This window comes from Periplaneta americana, chromosome 9, assembly GCF_040183065.1.
Source record: "Periplaneta americana isolate PAMFEO1 chromosome 9, P.americana_PAMFEO1_priV1, whole genome shotgun sequence".
In the NCBI taxonomy this organism is placed as follows: domain Eukaryota; kingdom Metazoa; phylum Arthropoda; class Insecta; order Blattodea; family Blattidae; genus Periplaneta; species Periplaneta americana.
The window spans coordinates 52,037,088-52,060,245 of NC_091125.1; the positions used below are offsets into that span (position 1 = coordinate 52,037,088).

Genomic DNA, 23,158 nt, shown 5'->3' on the forward strand with positions numbered 1-23,158 from the left:
AGTAACAGTAGGTTTATTAACATTGTATACCAATATCTGGAAAAAAATTGTCTTTAAAAGTACCTATTCTCATAATTTTAATAATGTAGGACACAAGGAAGGTGGATTGCCTACTTTGGTTAAATGGGTTAAATACTATTCCACTGCTCCAAAATTAAAATTGTTAGCACAACCATTGATATAAAACTATATTATGAGAAAGAGATTCAAAATCTGGCGCTTTTTCGAAAATCTAATGATAGGATTACGGTCTGCTGTACGTCACATCATGGTCACAAACATTGTGTCCTACGACCTCATCATAGGTTACGTTCGAGTACGTTATGTGAAGTGTGGTTATGTAAATTCCGTAGTTGGCTGCGCTGTTCCATATTATCCCGTCTCTTTTTTTTGAAGTAGACTTGTAAAACGGGGAGAATTACTGTTTTTAGAAAAGTGCTACGTATGGCTGCAGGAACAGTACAAATAAAGACTGTATTAATAGATTTAAGTGGAACATTACATGTAGAAGACACAGCTTTACCGGGTGCTGTACAGGCTCTTAAAAGGTAATTAATATAATATGCTATGTCAGCAGGTTAGAAATCTGGGGAATCCGAAATGTGTACCGGTGAAAATTTCTATCAATTTAAAAATTGTTTCAGATTAAGAGATTCAAAAATTCCCATTAAGTTCGTAACAAACACGACTAAAGAATCCAGACGTTGCCTGTACGAGAGACTTATTCGCCTAGGTTTTGAGTTGCAACAGGAAGAAATATGGAGTTCACTGTGGGCAGCGCAAGTATGGACCATCGTTAACTTTTACGTCATTTTCATGATTAAGTGACATTGGTAGTAGGCATAGATCACTTCTATTCCTAGAAGTGAAAACTTATTTACATACAGTTTATGAACCTGACTGAATTTCTTAGTGATCCTGTAATACCAGAATTTGTGTTAATGTTCGTACCAAGAGAGCTATAATAAAGCCCTCTTGGCTACTGACAAAGTGACAGCATCTCACAACTTCCTAACTATCATTTAATTCACTGGTTAAATTGCATTAGTAATTTCCTTCAACGTTCATTCGTTATAGCTTTATGAAAATAGTAATTCATTTAGGCCTAATTAAAAACAAAACATTCAGACTTGATAGTTTATTTCTGGAAAGTACTGATGAATAATCCTTACATGGACGTTTCACGAAGAAAAGAAACTCCCAGAATTTAAAGGACTGCTGGTCATGTTGAGTTATATAATACTAGCGTTGTTTGTTCTTAGAATGGTAGGTCTAAATGTGATATATTATATGCAAGGGTTTTTATTTTACACAGGATCTGTTGAGATCTCGCAATTTACGACCGATGTTGTTGGTGGATGATGCAGCGTTAGAAGATTTCTCTGGTCTTACTGAATGTGGTGAAAATGAGCAAAATGCTGTTGTGATTGGTCTTGCTCCGGATAAGTTTAACTATTTGGACCTTAATAAAGCTTTCAGGTATGTCGGATCCGAATTAATAGGCTACTTTATTTTTCTAACTAAAGTCTGTAGCCTTACTGTCAGTGACAAGATTAAATAAGGTTTGGTCAGTACATAAATTATTGAAAATTAACCCACTATCTGTGAAAGTAGCCCCATTGTGGGTAACAAAGCAAGGTAAAGTTTGATGAGATAAATTAGTGACAAGTAATCCTACTGTCTATGACAATTAGCCCTGTTATCTCTGGCGAGTTTAATAGCCCCACTTCCTATGACAAGTAACCCCGGGATGCCTTAGCCCCACTACCTGTGACAAATAGGTCCACTTTCTGTGACGAGGATAGGTAAGGAGTGTTGACTTAGATTAGCGATAATTTGACCAATTGACAATGAAAAGTAGCTCTGTTTTATTGACAAGGATAGATAGGAGACTAGGAGTTCAGTCTCGTAACTAAAAGTTTCCTTTTACGTTTCATATGTTGTTAGTATGTCTCCATGCAGCAGATACCGTACGTTATTCACTAATGACATAGGCCTACTTCCATTTGTATTCAACAGGCGTTCTTTGTAGTCTCCACTTTATTTTCAGATATTTAAGAAAGACCGCAATTTGGGGCTGGTGGATTAGAATCCTGACTGTCACAAAAGAGACCTCTATCATTTTCATCTTTGTTCTGTGTTCAGAATTCTTTATTTTTGTGATATTCTGTTTTATAGAAGTAGTACCACAATATTGAATTGGTATTTCGGTTTTTTTATGTAGCATATGGTTTGTGATGAATATGTTTTCTTATGAAGCAAAGCTAGTAAATCTTTACAGTAGCGTTACCAAAGAAAAGTGGATGGCAAAGACCAGCCCTCTCCATAAAAGATGCTTACTGAATAACGTGGAAGAGAGTAAGGAAATGCACGGAAATGAGATGTATGTGCATGTGCTGCCCCTTCCTTGTGCCTACTCTTTCACCTCGATAGTGATCCCGCTTGCCCACACTTTTCTGCCGGCCACTATTTTTACAACTTTCCACTCTTATTTCAGTGCGAAAAAAGTGTTGGCTCTCAATTTTTCTTTTGTTTATGGTACTTATGACTCGATTAGACGTCAAGTACGTAAATACATTTTTACCTTAATGTGGCAACACAGTTGTGAAGAAATATCGCAAAGTTGATTTGAAAATATTTCCGAACAAAAGTGGCCATGATGAGATAAATTTTGATTCGACTGATTTCTCTATATATTCCTTAAAACAAACAAACCATGAAATATTCGTCAGTAAAGTACATAGGCCTAATGAGAAAACGTGTAAAATTATTAAATGCATTTCTGATATCTTATTTGTTCTTAACTGGCAAATTAGAAAGTTCATATTTTGATGTATAGTTTCTGTTGTGCTACAGATTGCTGTTGACTGGAGCACCATTAATAGCAATCCATTATGGACGCTACTACAAACGATCTGATGGCCTTGCTCTTGGACCAGGTCCGTTTGTGAAGGGACTTGAATATGCGTCTGATTGCTCCAGTGAAATTGTAGGCAAACCATCACGTGCTTTCTTTGAAAGTGCACTTGGAGGTATAGACCCAGCACATGCGGTGATGATTGGAGACGTAAGTGGACCTGTTATTGTTTGGCAGTAACTTATTCATTGTAAAGTGTACAATCTTCTGAAGTATGAACTAATATGAATAGGCTATAGTTCGTTTTCTGTTGAAGCATCAATAGAAATAATGTTGTATGATGAACTGTTAAGTTGCAGCATTATAACTCGTACCGGTATTAATTTTAAGCAGTACCATGGCTGCATTCATGTGAGTATTAATACCAACTTTCATTGGATGCCATGAATTAATTACTGTATATTCAAATCCTGTAATACTCATCACCACTACCACCAACTCCACATCACAGATACAACAAAACAAACACCTTAGGCCTTATAGCCAGTTACAATTTTAACACTTGTTTCTTGGAGTGATTCTAGGCTTATTTTATCCATTCATTAAAATTTTTTACAGCAATCTTTCGTCCTTCATCTTCTAGGCATAAAATAATTTTCAGTATAAGTTGTTGACAGTGTTTTAAATTTGTTCATTTAGCTTATGGCACAGCAACAGCTATTTATTCATGAAGTCATTTGAGTCATTGTATAAAACACATTCGGTAATTTTTTTTATAAATGTCAGTTCTAGAATACAGACGTAACAATCTGTCTGCATCTGGAAGATGTCCTTTATTAGGAGGAAGTCTCCCCAATCTAAAGTAAATTTATAATATGCATTATGTATCCCTTCACGCTTTAAATGAAATGTAGCCTATTACTGTAGTTTAATTCTAAATACAATCTACTGTACTACAGTAAATTTGTTGCAACTTTGAACTACAGTAGATAAGACCGAAAAAGGAAAATACAGTACTGTGCCATGCAATTTTATTCTAGGTCTACAGTTATGCAGTACTGCAATTTACAGTTTTCAGCTTATCCTTTACGTTTAGGTGCCATGTCTCTCGAAACAGAACAACTGATTGAAGCGAAGAGAATAATCCTACTAACCCTATCATGTGCCAAATACTATTTCACGATCGCGGAAACGTTGGACCTATCAGACAGATTAAATTTTATGTCTTTGTTTATCCACCTGCTTCCAGCTAACAAGGGGAACTGGCTGGGCTAGTGGTAGCCTACGAAACTCTTATTGTCTTCTTTCATGTTAAGAAATTTCTGTACAGTTCTCAAAACTAAATTTTCCATTTTTGTAATATATTAAGTCTTGAAATCCAAGTTCTGTCTGTAGTCAGGAGGTAAAGCAAGCTTTAGGACTGTGAAACAACTGTCTGTGTTCGTGTTTGAGAGTGTCCGTAAACGAGAGTTAAATTTATCATTATTTCTATGTTATTTCAGTTGGGACATAAAAATCTGTCCGTATCTTGGGGGTGTCCGTAAGGAGAGGTTTCACTGTATATGAATTGCATTTATATAATCCATAAATCAGTAACAACCATTGGTTCTTCTCAACACTGCAGCAATTATTTATTCATGATATTGTTTGGGTCATTGTACTAAAACACATTCAGTAATTTTTTATAAATGTCAATTCTAGAATATATGAATTGCATTTATGAACCATAAATCAGTAAACAATTGGTTGTTCTCAAACTTAATGGTCTCTGCATCACGTGTATGTGTATATAATAGCCTATACATATATTATATGCCTGTAGTGGTCTTGTTAATACATATCTTGTAAGTTAAATCGCTTTACCAAAATGTCTGGTGTGAATTTCGAAAGGCAGTGTGATTTTTCAGGAGGTAATGGAGTAGGGTAGCCAATTCCTTTCCCCCTCCTTTGTATACATTGCCGACTAGCTACAAATTACACTAGTCAGACTTCTACACTTCATGCTGCAGTGGTATATTACAAGAAAGATGAAAGACTTTAAAATCTATATGTAAAAGGATAAAATTTCTTAAAATATAATTAATCATTCTAATCTATATAAAATAGAACTGTGTAGAGAAAGGTAGCATATAGGAACGTCTAAAGACGTGTGATCTTAAAAACAAATCCGTTTGATTGTAAAATTATGTAACAGGTACAGCATGAAGATTGCATTTACAAAATAGTATCAGTTCAGTGAGCTGGTACAAATTGATGGTGTAACGAACAGAAGTGGATATACAGCTTCATATAGATTTTACTGCTAATGTCTAACATTTTAACCCATTCTACTTGTGATTTCATATGTACCATTGTATTCTATTAAATACTCAGGTCTACTTCACATTTAAGACCTATGTTTTCACCGTTTATTTATAATGTAAGTTGTTTGTAGGTTGCCTCATTAGTGGTGGTTTTTTTTTTTTGGTATCACTTGTGAGATTCAGACCTGTCTTCGGACAGTTGACTAAACAAACAACATGAAGTGTACAGCTACTTGTGTTCCAATGAAACCCTTGGGCCTCGTCTTAAATTACAAATCAATACAATGATAGCTGATTCATTATCCAGCTTATCTTCTAACATTTCCAAGTAAGAAGACTATGCGTTTGCTATAAATGAATGTGGAATGAGTTTCTCAATTTTCTGTATTAGTAAATCACAAAATTCAGAGAAAGTACTTCAACAACCATATTTACTCTGTCTGTTGCTACCCATTGTCTATACTGGATTGGTTCATCAGGATCAAAGTCATCTGGGAATTGTTGTTGGATGTATTCTTTTAGGACAAGATTGCTAGGGCACTTTTCACAAAGATGTAGCATGCAAATTCTGTTATGTTTGTCACAAGTTGTTAGTTTAATCAGATCATGGTAAGTTCCTTTCATATGAACACTTTCCAGAAGCAATTGAACATTCTGGTGGATTGTACACATACAGCATGTGTACCTGAGGATCCTGCAAGCACACACTCTTTAGGTCTGAGGATTGCAAATTGCAGAATTAAAAAGAAAAGACAATGGATTGAAATTAACTCATTATTAGACTAGTGTTAAAGGGTTTTAGAGAGGATGTTGAAAAATAATAAATATGAAACTTGAGCAGAAAATAAGCAATCTTCTCCTCTAGTTTTGACGAATTTACCATAGTTTATGGATGTAGATTTTTCCTCAACTTCTCTTCATTGTTAGAATGCGTTTGACCGAATTGTTACAGTGAACAGTCTAATCTATATTTGTGATAATCTACATAAACAATTCTTGCGGAAATATAAGTTTGAATGATATGATTATTATTTTATATTTTATTGAATTTATTTGGATTATAGAATGGCTAATGCTGCGGTTATTTTATTGAATTGAACTGGATTAGATTACATTAGTTTGGAGATTGAGTTTTCAGAAAGCCTCATTCGTCAATCTCTTCCCCCCCCCCTCCTCCGCCTCTTTTGCGCCTGAATACCTTAACATTGTTATTCCAGCTTAGTTTCTGTATGAGATTCAGTACTTTTTACACTGTGTTAAATTAAAGTCTTCCATTTCTTTGGTATGATAGATTCTGAAATGTATTTATCATGTACTGTCTTATGAGTTTACACTCTAAAAGAAAATGTCTCACAGTCCTTTCTGCTTTCAAATTTAGTAATTGAGTCCATCAGCCATATACATTTGTTGAACTGCTCATGTACTACAAGCTTAACTGAAGGGACTCTTTCTAAGTAGTAGGTCTATTTTCCAATTAGTGCAAGAGAGTTAGGCAGAGTTTGGTTCGTACCCTTGTCAAGTGGTTTGCTAGTAGTGAAACTGAGTTACATAATTAAATATATTTTGAAAGAAATTAAATAACGTGTATAAAATAAATTTAGTACCAATTAAGTTCCAGTATGTGTGTGTGATTCTCATTATTTAGGCCTACATGTTTGTAATCAAATTTGCTTGTGTGATATAAATTCTGAGGTCTAGGAGCCCACTGTTCTAATTCTCTCAAATGAGGACTTCATGATGCCATTGGCTACATCGAGTAGTTTACTGCCTGTAGAAGGTGTATGTGTACATGAATGAAGACAAAAAAATGCAAAATTATGTCCAGGCTTGCGGTTACTCACTTCTCAAATCTTGGCTTCGAATATCACATGAAATTTATGGATGCATATCATAGCAAATTGGAGGAGTTGAAGCCTACTGAATCAAAAGCTGTTACTGATGAACTTCTATGTCTAGCACAGAGCTGGGCACCAAGAGCAGATTGTACTCTCTCACGGGGAGCCATATGACTTCTCTTCAACCCCTTTCTTTCCTGCCTAACACTGCACAGCATTGATGGCGTGATGGATGAATATTAAACGTTGCCATTTAGAGTCTGGATTTGCTCCCGGTGCCCAGCCCTGGTCTAGCAGGACACATTTACAAGATGCAAAAATATATACATCAATAGAAAATATTAGTCTCAGTTCAGCTGATTGAAAAGAGTCATTGACTTCACTGACAAGAGCTCAGTATTGGAACTGAACAAGTTAGTTTTGTTGTCGATGGGTTAATTCATTAATTACCGGTATTCTTTCTTTACAACTCATTGTATGTAAATTGGTTTACAGTGAAATATAAACATGAAGTTTTTGCTTCCTTACAAAACATATTTTAATTTGCTGTAAAACTTACCATGGATGTAATTGACAGTGGCTGTTGGGATCATTCTTTAGGATGTTCGAGATGATATTGGTGGAGCACAGGCACTGGGAATGCGTGGATTTCTGGTACAGACTGGCAAGTACCGGCCTGGGGATGAGTCACGCATCTCTCCAGCTCCTGCAGCAGTGTGTCCAAACTTTGCTGATGCTGTGGACCTTATCCTAAAGGAGCATGCCAATCCTGGAGGCTGCTAGTGGTGAGTTCAAATACAGTATCTTACACTTGTCATGAAGTACGAGGCTCATCCAGAAAGTAAGTTTCCCGATTTTTTCCCCTTGAAAGTAAACGTAATTAGCCGTGTCAATTGCGCATGCGTAACAGATCTATGACGTATCAATCATATGCCAGCCAGACAGGTCCCGCCTGGTGCCAATAGCGTGGCAGCAGTGGTCCGAAATGGAAGCTTTTATTCCTTCTCCCGCCGCCTGCGAGGTTCGGTCGGTGATAAAGTTCTTTAATGCACAAAGCAGTGCGCCAATTGAAATTCATCGGTAGCTCTGTCAGGTCTATGGGCAGAACATCATGAGTAAACAGATGGTGCGTCGCTGGTGTAGGCAGTTTTCCGAAGGTCGTCAAGTGTCCATGATGAAGAGCGCAGTGGGCGACCGTCCCTCATCAATGATGATAGTGTTGAGCTGGTGCGGCAGTGCATCATGGAGAACCGTCGCTTCACGATTACGGAGCTGAGCAGCCATTTTCCGCAGATATCACGATCCTTGTTGCATGGATTGTCACTAAGCACCTGCTGTTCAAAAAAGTGGGTGCCGAAAAACCTGACATCCGAACACAAAATGCAACGTTTAGGAGCAGCACTGACATTTCTGCAACGGTATCACGATGACGGCGACGAGTTCCTCGACAGGATCGTCACGGGCGATGAGACTTGGATTTCGCACTTCACCCCGGAAACCAAGCAGCAGTCAATGCATTGGCGGCATAGTGGATCTCGGTCAGGACGAAATTCAAGCAGACGCTGTCGGTACGGAAAGTGATGTGCACGGTGTTCTGGGACAGGAAGGGCATTCTGCTCATTGACTTCCTTCCAAGAGGTGAAACAGTGAATGCTGACCGTTACTGTGAAACACTGCGAAAATTGCGACGTGCCATTCAAAACAAGAGGCGTGGATTGCTTACTGCAGGTGTTGTGCTCCTCCATGACAATGCTCGTCCACATACGGCTCGGCGCACAGCAGCTGTTTTGACGGAATTTGGCTGGGAGTTGTTTGATCATCCACCCTACAGTCCTGATCTTGCTCCCAGCGATTTTCACGTTTTCTTGCACCTCAAGAAATTCCTATCCTCCGGTGAGCGTTTCGGTAACGACGAAGAGCTGAAGACGTCTGTCACACACTGGTTCCATTCACAGGCGGCAGAGTTCTACCACAGAGGGATACAAAAGTTGATCCCACGATACGACAAGTGTCTCAATTCTGATGGTGGCTATGTTGAAAAATAGCTGAAACATTGCTGTACCTGTTGCTAATAAATGTTTTCCTGAAAGTGTGTGTTCTTTTTTTTTTTTTAAATAGGGAAACTTACTTTCTGGATGCGCCTCGTAGTAGTCAGTACAATGAAGTACTAAACAGTGGTTTATATGCTTTATAAATTTTTAAACTATTAACAGTGGTAAAGATATGTGATGTCAGCAACATTAAGGATTATTAGAAAATTTCCATTTATGTACTTCAAGAATATTAATTTCACAGTGGAAATACCGGTAATTAGGTTTTTTGAATTTCAAGCTAAATGCTTGATGGTAGTTATTTGTTTTTTGCATTTCAGTACTTATCTGATTTATTGATTAACGGATTGGACATTTATATATCATATCATATATCTAAATCTTTTTTGACCTCACCTAATGTAGAAGCAGTGCAATGTTGCAAACTTACTAGCAGCTCCTCTGAAAGCATATTTATTTTAGATTCGTGTGCTTTGCTTAAACTTGTTTATTACAAGTACCATGAATGTAATTGATAATAATAATAATAATAATAATAATAATACTATATTAATATTCAATAACTGGAAACATATCAGTATGTGGAGTGGCTAAGTGGTCATCACCTTCGTCATTTTCGTCATCAATTTAATCTTAATGTATCCAATAGGATGCTGACAACATCGAATTCTTTACTGCACATGTTTACTGAATATCATATTTTCTGAATGATGAGTTCGGAATTTCATTTACAATAACAGAAGGATACTTTGCGTTATTCATGACTATTCTAAATACCTTCCTTTAGACAATTAATATTACTGTTCGATAACCAGTTTTTAAATGAGCAACCATTGCCTCATGAAAATCTGAGATTAAATTGGATCTAAGTATCCATTTATTTTTTAGTAGTAAACCTCTATTGCAGGTCATTTATGAAAAAGAGTAAATGGCTCCATTTTTTATAAGTACCTTCATGTCACCATTTTTAGAGAATTTTTTGTGTTTGCTGCAGCAATTGCATTGCACTTTTGTGAGAAATTTGTAACTGTCTTTCCTTTTTTTACACCAGAAACCTAACTCACTAATCTTAAAGTGGAGAAAGGAGCCTTTGTATGAACTTCGTCCTTTATATACACCTTTCTTAGTCATCTAAGTTTGCTACTCTCTGTGCATACTTAGGTCACATGTTTTTAGGTTGACAAAAACTTTGAGGCATTTTCTGATTTATTGCAGTTCTTGAGATTATAGCCTTGTGGATTCTGAAGATTTCGCAGATTAAATCCTGATAATTCACTTTAGTTTTTATGCATAATTGTTTTCACAACTGACTGTATGAAACAACATATTTCCTTACTAGTTAGTAACTCCTTAACTTAGCTCTTACAAATTCAGAATACGAAGCAAGTCTGAATTGTGGGCGATAGAAATAATGGAAGAATATTTTTGTTATGTGTAAGCAACATAGAGACCGAGAAATGAACTGCGCACTGGTATGTTGAAACATATCTTACTTTCGCTTAGAGAACAAGGAACTTGGACAAATATATCCATTTATCATTACAGAATCAATTCTGACCATAGAATATTCTCATATCATATTATTCGTATCTAGTTATATAAAGATATAAGAAATTAAACAAATATAATTTAAAAATATGTAGAAAAATATGTTTATATTAAATATCAGTCAGCAAATTAAACATAGTGTCACATAGTATGCACACTATGTTTTGTTTAGACCTCCTATATTATAAAACATAAAGTGGGAAAGTTGGAGAAGTGAAACAGCACGAAATGCAAGAGCAACTAAAAAAGTTCAATTACAATTTATTAGTAAATCTTTGTGTTGGACTCATTAGTGGCACTGACAGTGTCCAACCTGGAATCAATTTTTTGTCATGTTATTTTCAACATGTTCATTGTTACTGTTGCATTTACATCACAGCTGCGAACATACAAAGTTAGGAAGTCAGACAGTTGATATGCATACAGTTCTTAACATATCTCCACAAAAAGAAATGCAATGGAGTGATAACAGGTAAATGTGGTGGCCATAAAGTGGAGCCATTGTATCTTTTCAAGCGACATGGAAGTAATGTTATTCATAGATCCTTAAATCTGCAGAGTCCAATGTGAGCGAGCCCCATCCTGTTGAAATAATGTGTTGAGTTGCAGGTCAGCTACATTTGGGGATACACGAACTGGTGTTCACATTGGACGTGTGGATGTTAGGATTGGACTCGTTGACGTGGTGGAACAGTTTATGTGTCCTCAAGTAGGCCTAGTTGATATGCAGTCCAGCTTATTCTTTGAACAGGATGGGATTTCCCATATTAGAGTCTGCGGAATTGAGAATCTCAATAAATTTCCAGGTCATTGGATCGGATGCAATAGACCTAGTGTGTGACTACCACATTCTCTCAATGTCACTCCATGGGTTTTCTTTTTGTGGTTGTAATTTAAAAACCTAAAGTGTCTGATTTCCCAACTTCAAGTCCACTTCTGTGATGATATTATTATGGTAATGATAGACATGTTGATAAAAACATGGCAAGATTTCAGATTGGATAATAATAATAATAATAATAATAATAATAATAATAATAATTATTATTATTATTATTATTATTATTATTTTATTTTATTTTATTTTATTTTATTTTAACTGGCACAGTCAAGGCCATTCAGCCTTCTCTTCCACTCAGCTAGTATGATACAAAATTATTACATTGCTATAAACGAAACATAATGAATATAATACAATAACAATTCATTTTATCTCCCCAACACACCAATAAAATAATTTAATAATAATAATGTCATACCTAAATATAATTAAATTATTAAACTCAATCATGATTATAATTGTAACTTCAATTTGTCTGCATCAGTAAGAAATCGTTTAGCCTTTTCTTGAAAGTAGTTATTGTCTGGCAGCCCCTACTCTTCTGAAGTAGATAATTCCATTCATGGGAAAGAATTCCATTGTCGTGTCACTAATGGGTAGGGTTGCCAACCCTCCCGTATTTATATAAAAATTATTATTCTAAACATTTTATTATCCCTTGAATGACGATGATTTAAATCAGAATGCAAACTGTAGTCTAATTCAACTATTACGCGAGATAAAATCTGTCTCAAAATACTCTTAATTTAAACCTAGCTGTGAAGGTATAGAATGAAGATGTTTTTAGTAACTGAACCGAATAATTTGTAAATTTTCTGTGTGAAATTTTGTCGATTCCTTAGTCTCCTATATTTTCTTCAAAGAAGTTGGCAACCCTACTAATGGGTCATATGTAGAAATTTACAAATAAGTGAGAATTACGTTTTTTAGTTGCTCTTGCATTTCGTGATGTTTCATTTCCCTAACTTCTTTCATGCTTTATTTGTTAAAATATGTGAAATTTGAACACAGTTATGATGTATTACTTTCACTATAATATATCATTTGTATTGTATTCATTGCATGATTATCAAAAAGAATGGTACATTTTTTTACATGAATGCCACAAATAAAATACAGTACATGGGAATATTTAAAAGCTTTATATTAAACACATATTATTTTTCAAGTTTATTCATAATGTTACTGTCATAATGACAAACAGGACATTCGGTACCAGAATTCAGTACTTTTTTTTATGGATGTGTCCAGTGATTTAACTTTTATCACTGGGTGATGGAAATATTTACAATAACTGTATCACTTGGAGATGCATTAAATTGTACTTTAGACTGGTTGACATAAGGAAGATTCTCGAGTTCAAATTGCATTAGATGTTGAGGAAGGAATAGTATGTAGTCTTGGTCCATTTCTTAATGCATTTCATATAATAAGCATATTGGAGACTTTAAAATTTAATTTTGACGCAGAAATTTCGCCCTGCAATCATGGTCTGTACTTAGTCTAAAAGCTGTCATAGTTTATTTCCTTGTTATGTTCGAAGTTATATTTGGTCAGTTGCACATCTTTTCCATTTCTACCTTACTGTGAGACCTCGGTTTTTGAATTTTTGTTGATGTCCATTTACAGTGATTACTTAATTTTTCCATAGGAAAGTGAGTAGTCAATTACTGTTAATAACAGCCTCTCCCACCTTGCTCCCAGTCTTCCTTGTGATATCCTTAAAATAATACTGTTATGTTTTGAATGGCTAGGGTTGAATCTGAAGTGTTACTGAATATATAATATTTGAATCAGTATTTGCATACTGATCAAATACAGTTTCTTGTTAGTCATCAATTCCTACTCTCTCTTCAGTTCTAAATAATTTTCACAGCGTTTAGTGAGGTGATGTGACATTGATAGTGGTGGTTTTTGTGGTATTAATTGCAACAGCGGTGATTTGTAGGTACGTTGAAATTATGTTGTACTAAAATTACTTAATGTTATAAAAATTTGTTAGGAGAGTAATTACTTCCCCTTATTCTATACATGTTAATGAGCAATATTTCCAATCGATTTATGTAATAGATCTAAAATTAGCTGCATTTTCTTATACCTTCCTCACAGTTAAGCTCTGATTTCCTGATGAAGGGCTGCAGGCAAGATTTGTCGGCTATTTTTTGTCCATGTGGAAATTTCAATGCTGAATGATCTCTACAAGTACTCTTATTGAGAGATAAAAGTGATGCTAGATTTTTGCTTCATTTTGACTTTATGCAGTATCCATTTCTGTAAAACTTGAAATTTGGACTATAATTTAAATCTGACATGAATACAGCAGTGATTGTTTCGTACCAGCATAGATTGTATGTTCTTCTATGTGACTTTCCATCCTTAAATAGAGCTATAATTTAAAACATTTACGAAGTTACACATTTATACTGGTTGCAATCCAAAAATGCAGTGTTAAACTCATATTAACTACTGTAAAGCTTTTCGAGGAAGAAACGTGGCAGATGTTCTTCAATCTGTCCTCTTTCGATTGAGACACGAAAATTGGGATCAAACTTTTGTTCCGGACATGATGCCCCGGAACAATTTTTCCTTCGAAATTATTCAAATCAACTTTACAGGGATTTATACCTGAAAGCTTGATTTGCATAATACATGTCACTGTTCGTTAACAGAAAACCACAATTTAAGTCACACAGAGTTAGTGTGCACTCAATGTTGGTTGCTTGACGGTTGTCAGCCCACTTTGAGGTCTGTGGATACAGAGGGAAAAATTGGATCTGTGTCTGGTAGAGTTCCTAGGTAGCTCAGTTGGTAGAGCGTTGGTATGTTTAACCAAAGGTCCCAGGTTCGATGCCCGGCCCCGGAACAATTTTTCCTTCGAAATTATTCAAATCAACTTTACAGGGAGTTATACCTGAAAGCTTGATTTGCACACTTATTTCCATTTTTTGAAAACCCTAAATCTTTGCGAATTATTTAAGATTTCTCAAGTGAAAAAATATGGGATGTTACTCATTCTTCAAGGTTTATTTTAACACTTTTTGGGAGTTTTATGCCAAAAACTTCGCCAGAAAATAAATGAAATGTGCGTTCCAACATGACGAGAAAAATTCGTTCTGGACATGATGTCCGAAAATGCCCTTATAAAAGTTATAAAATTGTATGTATTTTTTAACATGCTGTTATAATATTACGAGTACATATAGATTACACTAACAATGTGAAACCTGTCTCAGGTGTGTACAATTTTAAGCAATACTTTTGTTAACAAATATCATTGACGTATTAATTTCAATTACTTTCAATAGCTCGACTCCGTCATACAGTAATCAATTTGTATACTGTATTATTTTCAAATTTTGAGACTAAATTCATTGTAACTGTTATGGTTTATTTTATTTAAAAGGTCATTTTTCAGTTATTAACCTACTTAACATTACTTCAAATACCAAATATTCATGTTTTTGCATTGAATAGATGTGTTTATACAGTACAATACCTTCTCCTATGACCTATTCCTATAATGTAATTCATGTGTCGAAGGTATTCATCTCACATTTTCCCACAGCAAGCTAAGAGATGTCATTTGCATTGCCATTGACCTCTTTCTCGGTGATAAGCATAATATTTATTTCTTTGGTTTCTGATAATGCAAGTCTAGCACATGCGTCTTCAGAATAGTGGTAGTTGTTTGTCTCTTCACCATTCCCCCACACCATCTACAGCACTCTTGCGATGGTCACCAAAAAAGCTCCATATCCAGTTAATGTGTATAGAGTTTATGATTGTCAAATACTTGTACATAAAATTAAACCGCTGTTTGTATTGTGAGACAGCTCCATCTGAGAAGAAATGAAATGTTTTAATGTTTCTCTATTATTTTGAATTAAAGGTCTGTGATTAAATAGCCAATGAATAAAGATACTGCAAGCTTATCATGAGATAAATAGTTCGATACCATGGCGTAATTTACTTTCTGTCATTTAGCCACATTACAGTCGTGAAATTTGAAATTTGATCTGATATCCAGTGCGCACTTTATACCTCATTTTGATACTGAACTCTATATATAGTTTTCCGCGAAATCTACCTTTATCACCACGTTTTCACCATCAGCACAATTACGAATTTTCCTTAAATGTAACAACTGTTGCTTTGTCACAAGAGAATGCTGCAGTGAAAGACCTACCCTTGGGCAGAACATAATGCATAAATGAATTCATGATAGATACATAATTAACTCACAACAAAAGTATTTCTCCTCCCATTCCTCTTTCAATGCAAGTTTCTTTGGATTTGTTCATTGGTTTCGATAATGACATGTTGGAAACAAGCCAGTCGACTATTGATCCTGCCATGTTTACTTGAACACTGCGTACCTTGAATGAACAAGTGGTGGATAAGGGAAGATGAGAAGTGATATCATTGCAGCATTAATATAATCCTATTTATATTGCTTCATTTAAATAAATAAGTACGACACAATTACTCTGTCTGGAAAATCAATGCAGAATTTTCGTTTTGGACAGGACACACTTTCAATTCACAAAAAGTGCTTCTAAATGAAAAAAAAAAAAAGAAATTGAAAAAATCGTTTATATAATTTTAGATTACTTTCTATAGAGAAAAAATGCAATTTCGTTCCGAACATGATGCAGTAAAGTGAGCTTTGGATATCAATAACTGGAATTTCAGTCCAGAAGATCTTTGATTCAAACGGACAGTCTAATGAGAAGGAAAGTTTTAAAGTTCCTTTGAACTTGGTCCAGTTATTAAATCATAATTCCTAAGTATTATATGATCAATTAAACTTAATGCATTTTTGTGAACTTTTGCAATATAAATTACTTCCACTACAATTTCAATATCCATTTTCCCATGCAAAAGCGGTATTCATATCCGAAAGTAGAGAGTTTGAGGATTTCATAGGTGTATCACATGATACAGTTTGAATAATTTTGAAAATGGGCATGGAATTACCCACATGGTTTTTTCACGAATCACGCCTGTTCCGTTATATACTGTTTACATATTAATATATTATTTTTCACTCGCAATAAACCATTTTTCGAAAACCGAATTTCGAGAAGGAAACACTAATTTCATGAATTCTTCTCATCATGGGCAGGAATATACTAAAGTTGTCTTTCCTACCTTTTCCTGACCCAGGTTTCAAATTCCTTTTTTCTTACCTCTTGCTTCGAAATGTTTTAATGGTCGCCTGAACTTTTATTGATTACTACATTCCTTTCTCCCTCATCAAAATGACACGTTCCTTATAAAATGTGTGTTAATAGTCGCCAGACTGGTCACTTTATACCTGCAGAAGGATTAGGAAAGCCAGCTGTTATAGATTTGTTTGCCTGCTTGTCCTGATTCTCTTGTAGCGGATATTCCCATAAATCATAACTACAATTTAGTAATATATTTGTAAAATAAATACAATTTAAAAGTTTTTTTCTTTGCATTTATTGGTAAATGAAAATTTATCTCAGAAACAGCCAAATTTTGCGATTAAATCTGCATACACTTCTTAGTCCATCACTAAGTCTCTTTTTGCGTTTATTTCTAATACAAAAAAGCCCTATACAGGGTTTCATGGATGTTGAGGAAGGGCACATGTATCAATTTGGGATAAGGAACCCTGGTCCAGAAATGACTGAGTCGAAAGTTATAAGCAAAAATAGTTGTGTGGAAATGGAATTGTAATTTCGCACCACATGCCCTCCTTCCCTTAACCTTTGGAACAGTCATGCAAGGATGGTATGGGCCAATCTGTGAGCTTGTCTACTGTTTCCATTGGCTCATCCGTATTCGAGTCCACACCTGTGGAGTAACGGTTAGAGCGTCTAGCCGCGAAACCAGGTGGCCCGGGTTCGATTCCCGGTCGGGGCAAGTTACCTGGTTGAGGTTTTTTCCGGGGTTTTCCCTCAACTCAATATGAGCAAATGCTGGGTAACTTTCGGTGTTGGACCCCGGACTCATGTCACCGGCATTTATCACCTTCATATCATTCAGACGCTAAATAACCTGAGATGTTGATAAAGCGTCGTAAAATAACCTAATAAAATAAAAAATAAATCCGTATTCGAAAATCAGGTCTGCAATTTCAGTTCTCATGTACTCCTCCATTTGACTAGGACTGATCAACTGGACACTGCAACTTGTCCACATACACTGCTGTCTACAGACGTGCAAATCAGGACCGACCATGTCCATTACACATTATGTTATCTGCATTGCTTTAGTGTAGTTTCCTGTCCTCACCCCTCAGAGAGTGCTCTGAATGGAATATTGTAAGTAGACAATGTAAACAACGTCAGATGAATACATTATGTGCAAGATGTACAGATAAATACACATAAATAAGGTGTACAGAAGAATAAAATTATTTCATTTTCACAAAACTATTTTTGCTTGTAACTTTCGACTCAGTCATTTCCGGACCAGGGTTCCTTATCTCAAATTGATACATGTGCCCTTCCCCATCATCCCTGAAAGTTTGTAACACTAGCCCAGAAACATCCTGTGTATGATCATATGTATATATTTATATATGGATATTGTACATCTTGGTTACACAATTTTTAACACTATATCACACGGAATATGGTGTGTATTTCGGTGTTAGTTGTTGGTTTAGACGTTCATGGTTAAAGTGTATGTGGTGTGATGTTTTTATGGCTTTTATCCGCTTTGACCTGTATTTGTGTATTATATGATTCGTCTTATCTTCATTAAAGTTTAACAGGAGAAAGACATATAATACATATTCCAATGGATATTGTATTATATAGTATTAGATATTTTCAGTATGCCTAATTGTTTTCCTCTTTTTTCCAGTTTAGAAGCCCCTCTTTTCGAAAGCTTTTCCCGTAGTTCTCAGGTAATTATATTGAGCATAACCATAATATCTTTGCCCAATAATTTTCATCTATGTAATTCCTTTAATTGAATTCTTTCAGTCTTGTGGTCTACAATAAAATAAATGTTTTGAAGATTGTAACAGAGAAATCAGTACATAATACAGAATTTTTAAAGAAAAATAAATGAACATGATTTCCCCAAAATTTCATTTGTCAGAAGTCTTTGTAAGACTAGTATAGTAGAATGTACTCAATTTTTTTTTAAATTATTACTGATAAAATTGTCTTTACTGGTTGTGGCTTTGTGATTGGTGACTGGATATCTTTTACACAGATCGCCATACTGCAGGATGGTTTGCTTCTTCACTACTGGTTGAGTCGTCCTAATGTCACACATCAGAATCGCAGTTACAGTATTTGACATACATGGATTCCATGTTTTGTTTGTATCACGAATGTGATTGTTTTGTTGCAGTTTATAGTGTATATGAGTTGTTTCATTAACTGTTTTATATATTTATATATTCGAGAGTTGGCTTATGACAGCATGAAAGAAGATGTGAAGAAATTTCGTGATACAGCCAGATTCTTCTGGTCACTATAACGTGTGTATAACAGCTAACTTGGATGAGAAATTTGATACTGTTTGTTGAATTTTCATTAAAATCATCGTCTTTCAAGACAGCTTATGGTAATTTTCGACTCTAACTGCTGTCAATATCCAACTTGAGAGTTGAGCAGTGTAGTAATTCACAATTATTACGTGTATTGAGGACGTTGTATTGTTCTAACAAGTAAATGGAAATACAGGGTGGAACTGAAATAGCCTTGCATATTTTCAGAATAGCTCATGTTGTATGTAACAAAAAAACTATATCATATTGGTGGAAAGTCGATATTTTTTCAGAAAAAAAAAATGTTTTTTCTTAAATGTTTAACAACCTCTTATTTGGTAACTATTGCGAGCAGGATCGTGATTTTTGTCCATATTAATAGGAAAATGAATACAGAATAATTTATCCCTCTGGCGTATTTCAATATTGTGGACAGCTTTCGTGTAAATTTAATTTAAAAAACCTCTAAATCCAATTAATTGCACGCTGTGAGTTGGTTGCAACAGTGCCAGCTCATCTAGCGAGACATCGAGTTACTGAGTTCATTGACCTCTTATGTCTGTATCACGAGAAGCGTGTGTTCACGGCATTGGTGTCAAGACTGCTGAAACTTCGAACTTAATTTTCTAATTAACTATGCATTTAATCACAAAACGTAATATAGGTTGAGACGGTTCCTCGTATAGGATAAGGAGGTTTTTTCATTAGATTAGTATTTCGTATTAATATTCTTATATGGATAGTAAGTGTGGGGCGTGTAAGAAAGGTCCAGAATGTGAGGCAGAAGTAACAGGTGGACAGGAAGGCCGAAGCGACGCTACGCGGACAGGAAACATGTGTCCAGGCGTAGATTTGACCGATGAGGGAATGTGTGGACTTTGCCTGCGGGTGGTCAGCAAGATGACGCCAAGCCAGGTTCGAAAAAGAGATGATCTGGTATATGTCAGAGAATTGTCAGAATGCCGGAAGTAGGGGAGAATCTAGTAATGAGCAATTTTTGAAGAGCGCGTCTTAAGTGACGTAAGAGTAATCATGGCCAATCAGGATTCTTAATAGAGACACGTGATTTATAGATAGGAGGGCGAAATTGTATGTTTGGTGGTTGAAAGTAGAGAGTAGATTTGGCAGATGAACAGAAGGCATATACAAAGTGTGCGGAGAGAACGCACTCCACATATTCTCGGCGAACCTAACTTGGAAGGATAACAATTTACGGACTTAGAATTTTTTAGTGGGTTTAGTAAGAAGTCGTGTGTTGTATCATTATTATAAGTCTAAATTCTTTTCTCATCATTATTATTACATTAGGAATAAATTGTCATCACGTTATCAACTCTCCGTTATATTACCGGTGTTTTTAGTACAAAACATATAATTACGTGAATCCAGAAGTTAGTCGACCAACTTGTCATTAAGAGAGCAGCATATTATACACTTGGACGCGCATTTCTGCTAAATCTGAAACGAACACTTAATAATAATAATAAACGTTCTCATAGTTCTTACCAACAACTTCTGGTGTGCGCCCACATCATTTCAACCTACGAGCACGTCTCCCAAACCCCATGTCCTGACCGTTTTGCAGCTGACCTGGGACCTCATACTCTACCGGAGTAATCTCGAGGAGGCTGGCGCCCAAATTAATTAGTGTACATCTTTAATTATTTACATCAACGTGCTTCCTTGAGCTACTTTCCATATATGACGGAGCTGGCAGCCGAAGGCAAGGAAAGGCGTCGTGGGCAACAACGACGACCACCGACGACCGTCGCAAGGTTTTCCATTCATTTCATTGTACCATATCGTTCCTTTCAATTTGCAAGGTTATTTCACGTCCATCCTATATATTTTGAGTTCAGTATTTGCTATGAAATTACAAGTATAAGAGATGTTTGCTGTGTGTTATAAACTACTGTAGTGAGTATTTATTTGCTTAAAGCAGTGGTTCCCAAAGTCTGGATTGCGACTCCCTGGGGGGTCATGGGATGATTTACAAAATAATACAAAAATGCCTTATTAACATTTATTTTGTAAAACATAAACAATGTTAAACATAAAAATAAAAAAAATGTTTCAGTAGTTGTATGTTTTTTTTTTTATTTTACTAGGTTATTTTACGATGCTTTATCAACAGCTTAGGTTATTTAGCATCTGAATGAGATGAAGGTGATAATGCCGGTGAAATGATTCCGGGGTCCAGCACCGAAAGTTACCCAGCATTTGCTCATATGTAGTTGTATGTAAAAATAATTTTATTAATGTGATAAATGGGCATGTTTTTCAGGATATACCTTTTCAACTCTAAACTCACTTTTGTTTTGAAGGCAATCATAGACTGCATAAATACTAGGTTGCAAATGTTATCAGAATTTTAAAAGCTTCTTTTGGTAGCTCGAGGTATTATTGCATTCCTTTGATCCAAGACTGGTCTGCGCTCTGCGAAAAGGTCTACTTTCAATATTCCATCAGTAAGTATGTATTTCAGTGAGCCTTTCCGTCACATATATATTTTACTTTCAGCCAATTGAACGCAATTGTCTAAAAATTTATTCAGAACTGATCTGCGGCTGTTGTAATTGCTTAGAGTTTTTCCGGAAAATACTCGAAAATGTCACTGCTGTTTAAAACTGTGCAAACTTAATTACGTGTCTGTAAAAACAAACTCATTTTCGATTTGTATTGAACTACAGAGTGGGTGAAAAGTCACTTTCCCCACACATTTTCTTACATTTAATTATATTCAGTTTACATTTGATTATACATTCCTTTACAGATATTGTTAAAAATGAATGCCCTGTTTATCGATACGCAATTCACAATGTTTAGACACTGATTTACAGATGACAGAACGTAACTGACGACTTTCATCGATTTTCACAAATGACTGATCATCTGTCGTAACTGATGCAGGTCCTCTAGTTTCTGAGCAAAAACATCATTTTTCAGGATACCTCACAGCGAAAAATCACATGGTGTCAGGTTGCATGATGGGTAGCCATTCTGTTGTGCCAATTCCATTCATGGAGTTGCTGGTTCAAGAAGTCCCTCACTCTTACACCAAAATGAGGTGGTGCTCCATCCTCTTACCATATCAACTGCATATCGGCTGTTTTAAAGTTCAGGAATAATCACATCTTCTAACATTTGAAGATATTGTTCACTTGTAATCGTTTCTTCAAAAAAAAGAATTGTCCTATGACACCAGCTATTCGTTTGTTCAATTTATGACATCTGTATATATGTATAAGAATGAATATTGAGGAAAGCGACTTTTAAGCTATCTTGTATTATTGCAGTGCCACAGCAGTAATAGTTCGAAGTGCTAGAAATAACATTAATATACCTACTATTTCGTGTCATTTTTGCATGCTATACTTCTATTTTTGTCGTTTTTTTTTTTTTTTTTTTTTTTGTAATATAATTGATTTTGAGTAAAACTGTCTTTGTTTTCGGTTTTACGGGATTTATATTTTCGAATGGGGTTCAAACATTTTGGGAACCACTGCCTTGAGTTTTAATTTTAGATTTTTTGAAATGTATTCTTATTTTCTTATATTTTCTGTCTTAATCATAGTACAGTTGAATGTTTTATAATTCTGGTTGAGGATTGTAGATTGTAAGGGAAATTTGTAAATCACATTATTTTAATAGATCAGTTGTTGTGGGATTAGTTGATCCTTTGTTTTCCGAGTTGCACATAAGCTACTACATTTTACATTAATTCCATGCCAAATAGCTTTATGATTATTTTCGGCATATAATAAATGTAGATTAAGTAATATTGTAGAAGAATTGTTACATATTTTATTATTTTCCAAATGACGGATATTTTTGTTTTATTTCATTCCTCTCTACATAGCTCATACTGTATTATGACAGGATATTTATTTCGATATGCAAAGTGAACATGAATTCGTTCACAAGCTTTCTGTAGTGTGATTCCTCATTAGGTCATTACAAATAAGGAAAACAAAGGTCATACAACTCATGTGCTACAAGTTCTTGATTTTGGGATATCAAATACTGTCCATGGGACAACATTTTTCTACTCATTTACACTGGACATTTAGAACTCAGTTTTTTTCGTCTGCTTTTATCTGGGAAATAGTGTTTCCTTTATGATTCGCAGCCAAAGCAGTAGTTTTCAAAATGGAAATCTCCAGGCTCACTCCAGCAAAAAAGATTTTGTGCCTACCGATCAAAGGGGAAAGTAATGCTTGAAGTGTTCTTCAATACCAAGGGTCTC

General features: G+C 35.3%; 1 protein-coding gene across 3 annotated transcripts in view; it reads left to right on the top strand.

Moving 5' to 3' along the window:
* The first annotated feature begins 250 nt into the window (after positions 1-250).
* LOC138705936 (haloacid dehalogenase-like hydrolase domain-containing protein 2) overlaps positions 251-23,158 on the top strand; it is a 139,993-nt gene continuing 117,085 nt past the window's right edge. Inside the window, exons 1-8 of one of the 3 annotated variants that reach the window (XR_011333864.1) lie at positions 251-548; positions 645-783; positions 1,316-1,479; positions 2,857-3,067; positions 7,596-7,780; positions 18,281-18,318; positions 18,633-19,576; positions 20,688-22,731. Coding sequence is in view for 1 of the 3 variants with exons in the window: in XM_069834733.1 (XP_069690834.1) it covers positions 445-548; positions 645-783; positions 1,316-1,479; positions 2,857-3,067; positions 7,596-7,778 (801 nt within the window). In the remaining 2 variants the exon portion in view is untranslated. Of the gene's footprint in view, positions 549-644; positions 784-1,315; positions 1,480-2,856; positions 3,068-7,595; positions 7,781-18,275; positions 18,319-18,632; positions 19,577-20,687; positions 22,732-23,158 lie in introns of those variants that run through there. The other 2 variants (XR_011333863.1, XM_069834733.1) reach the window with 2 other exon arrangements.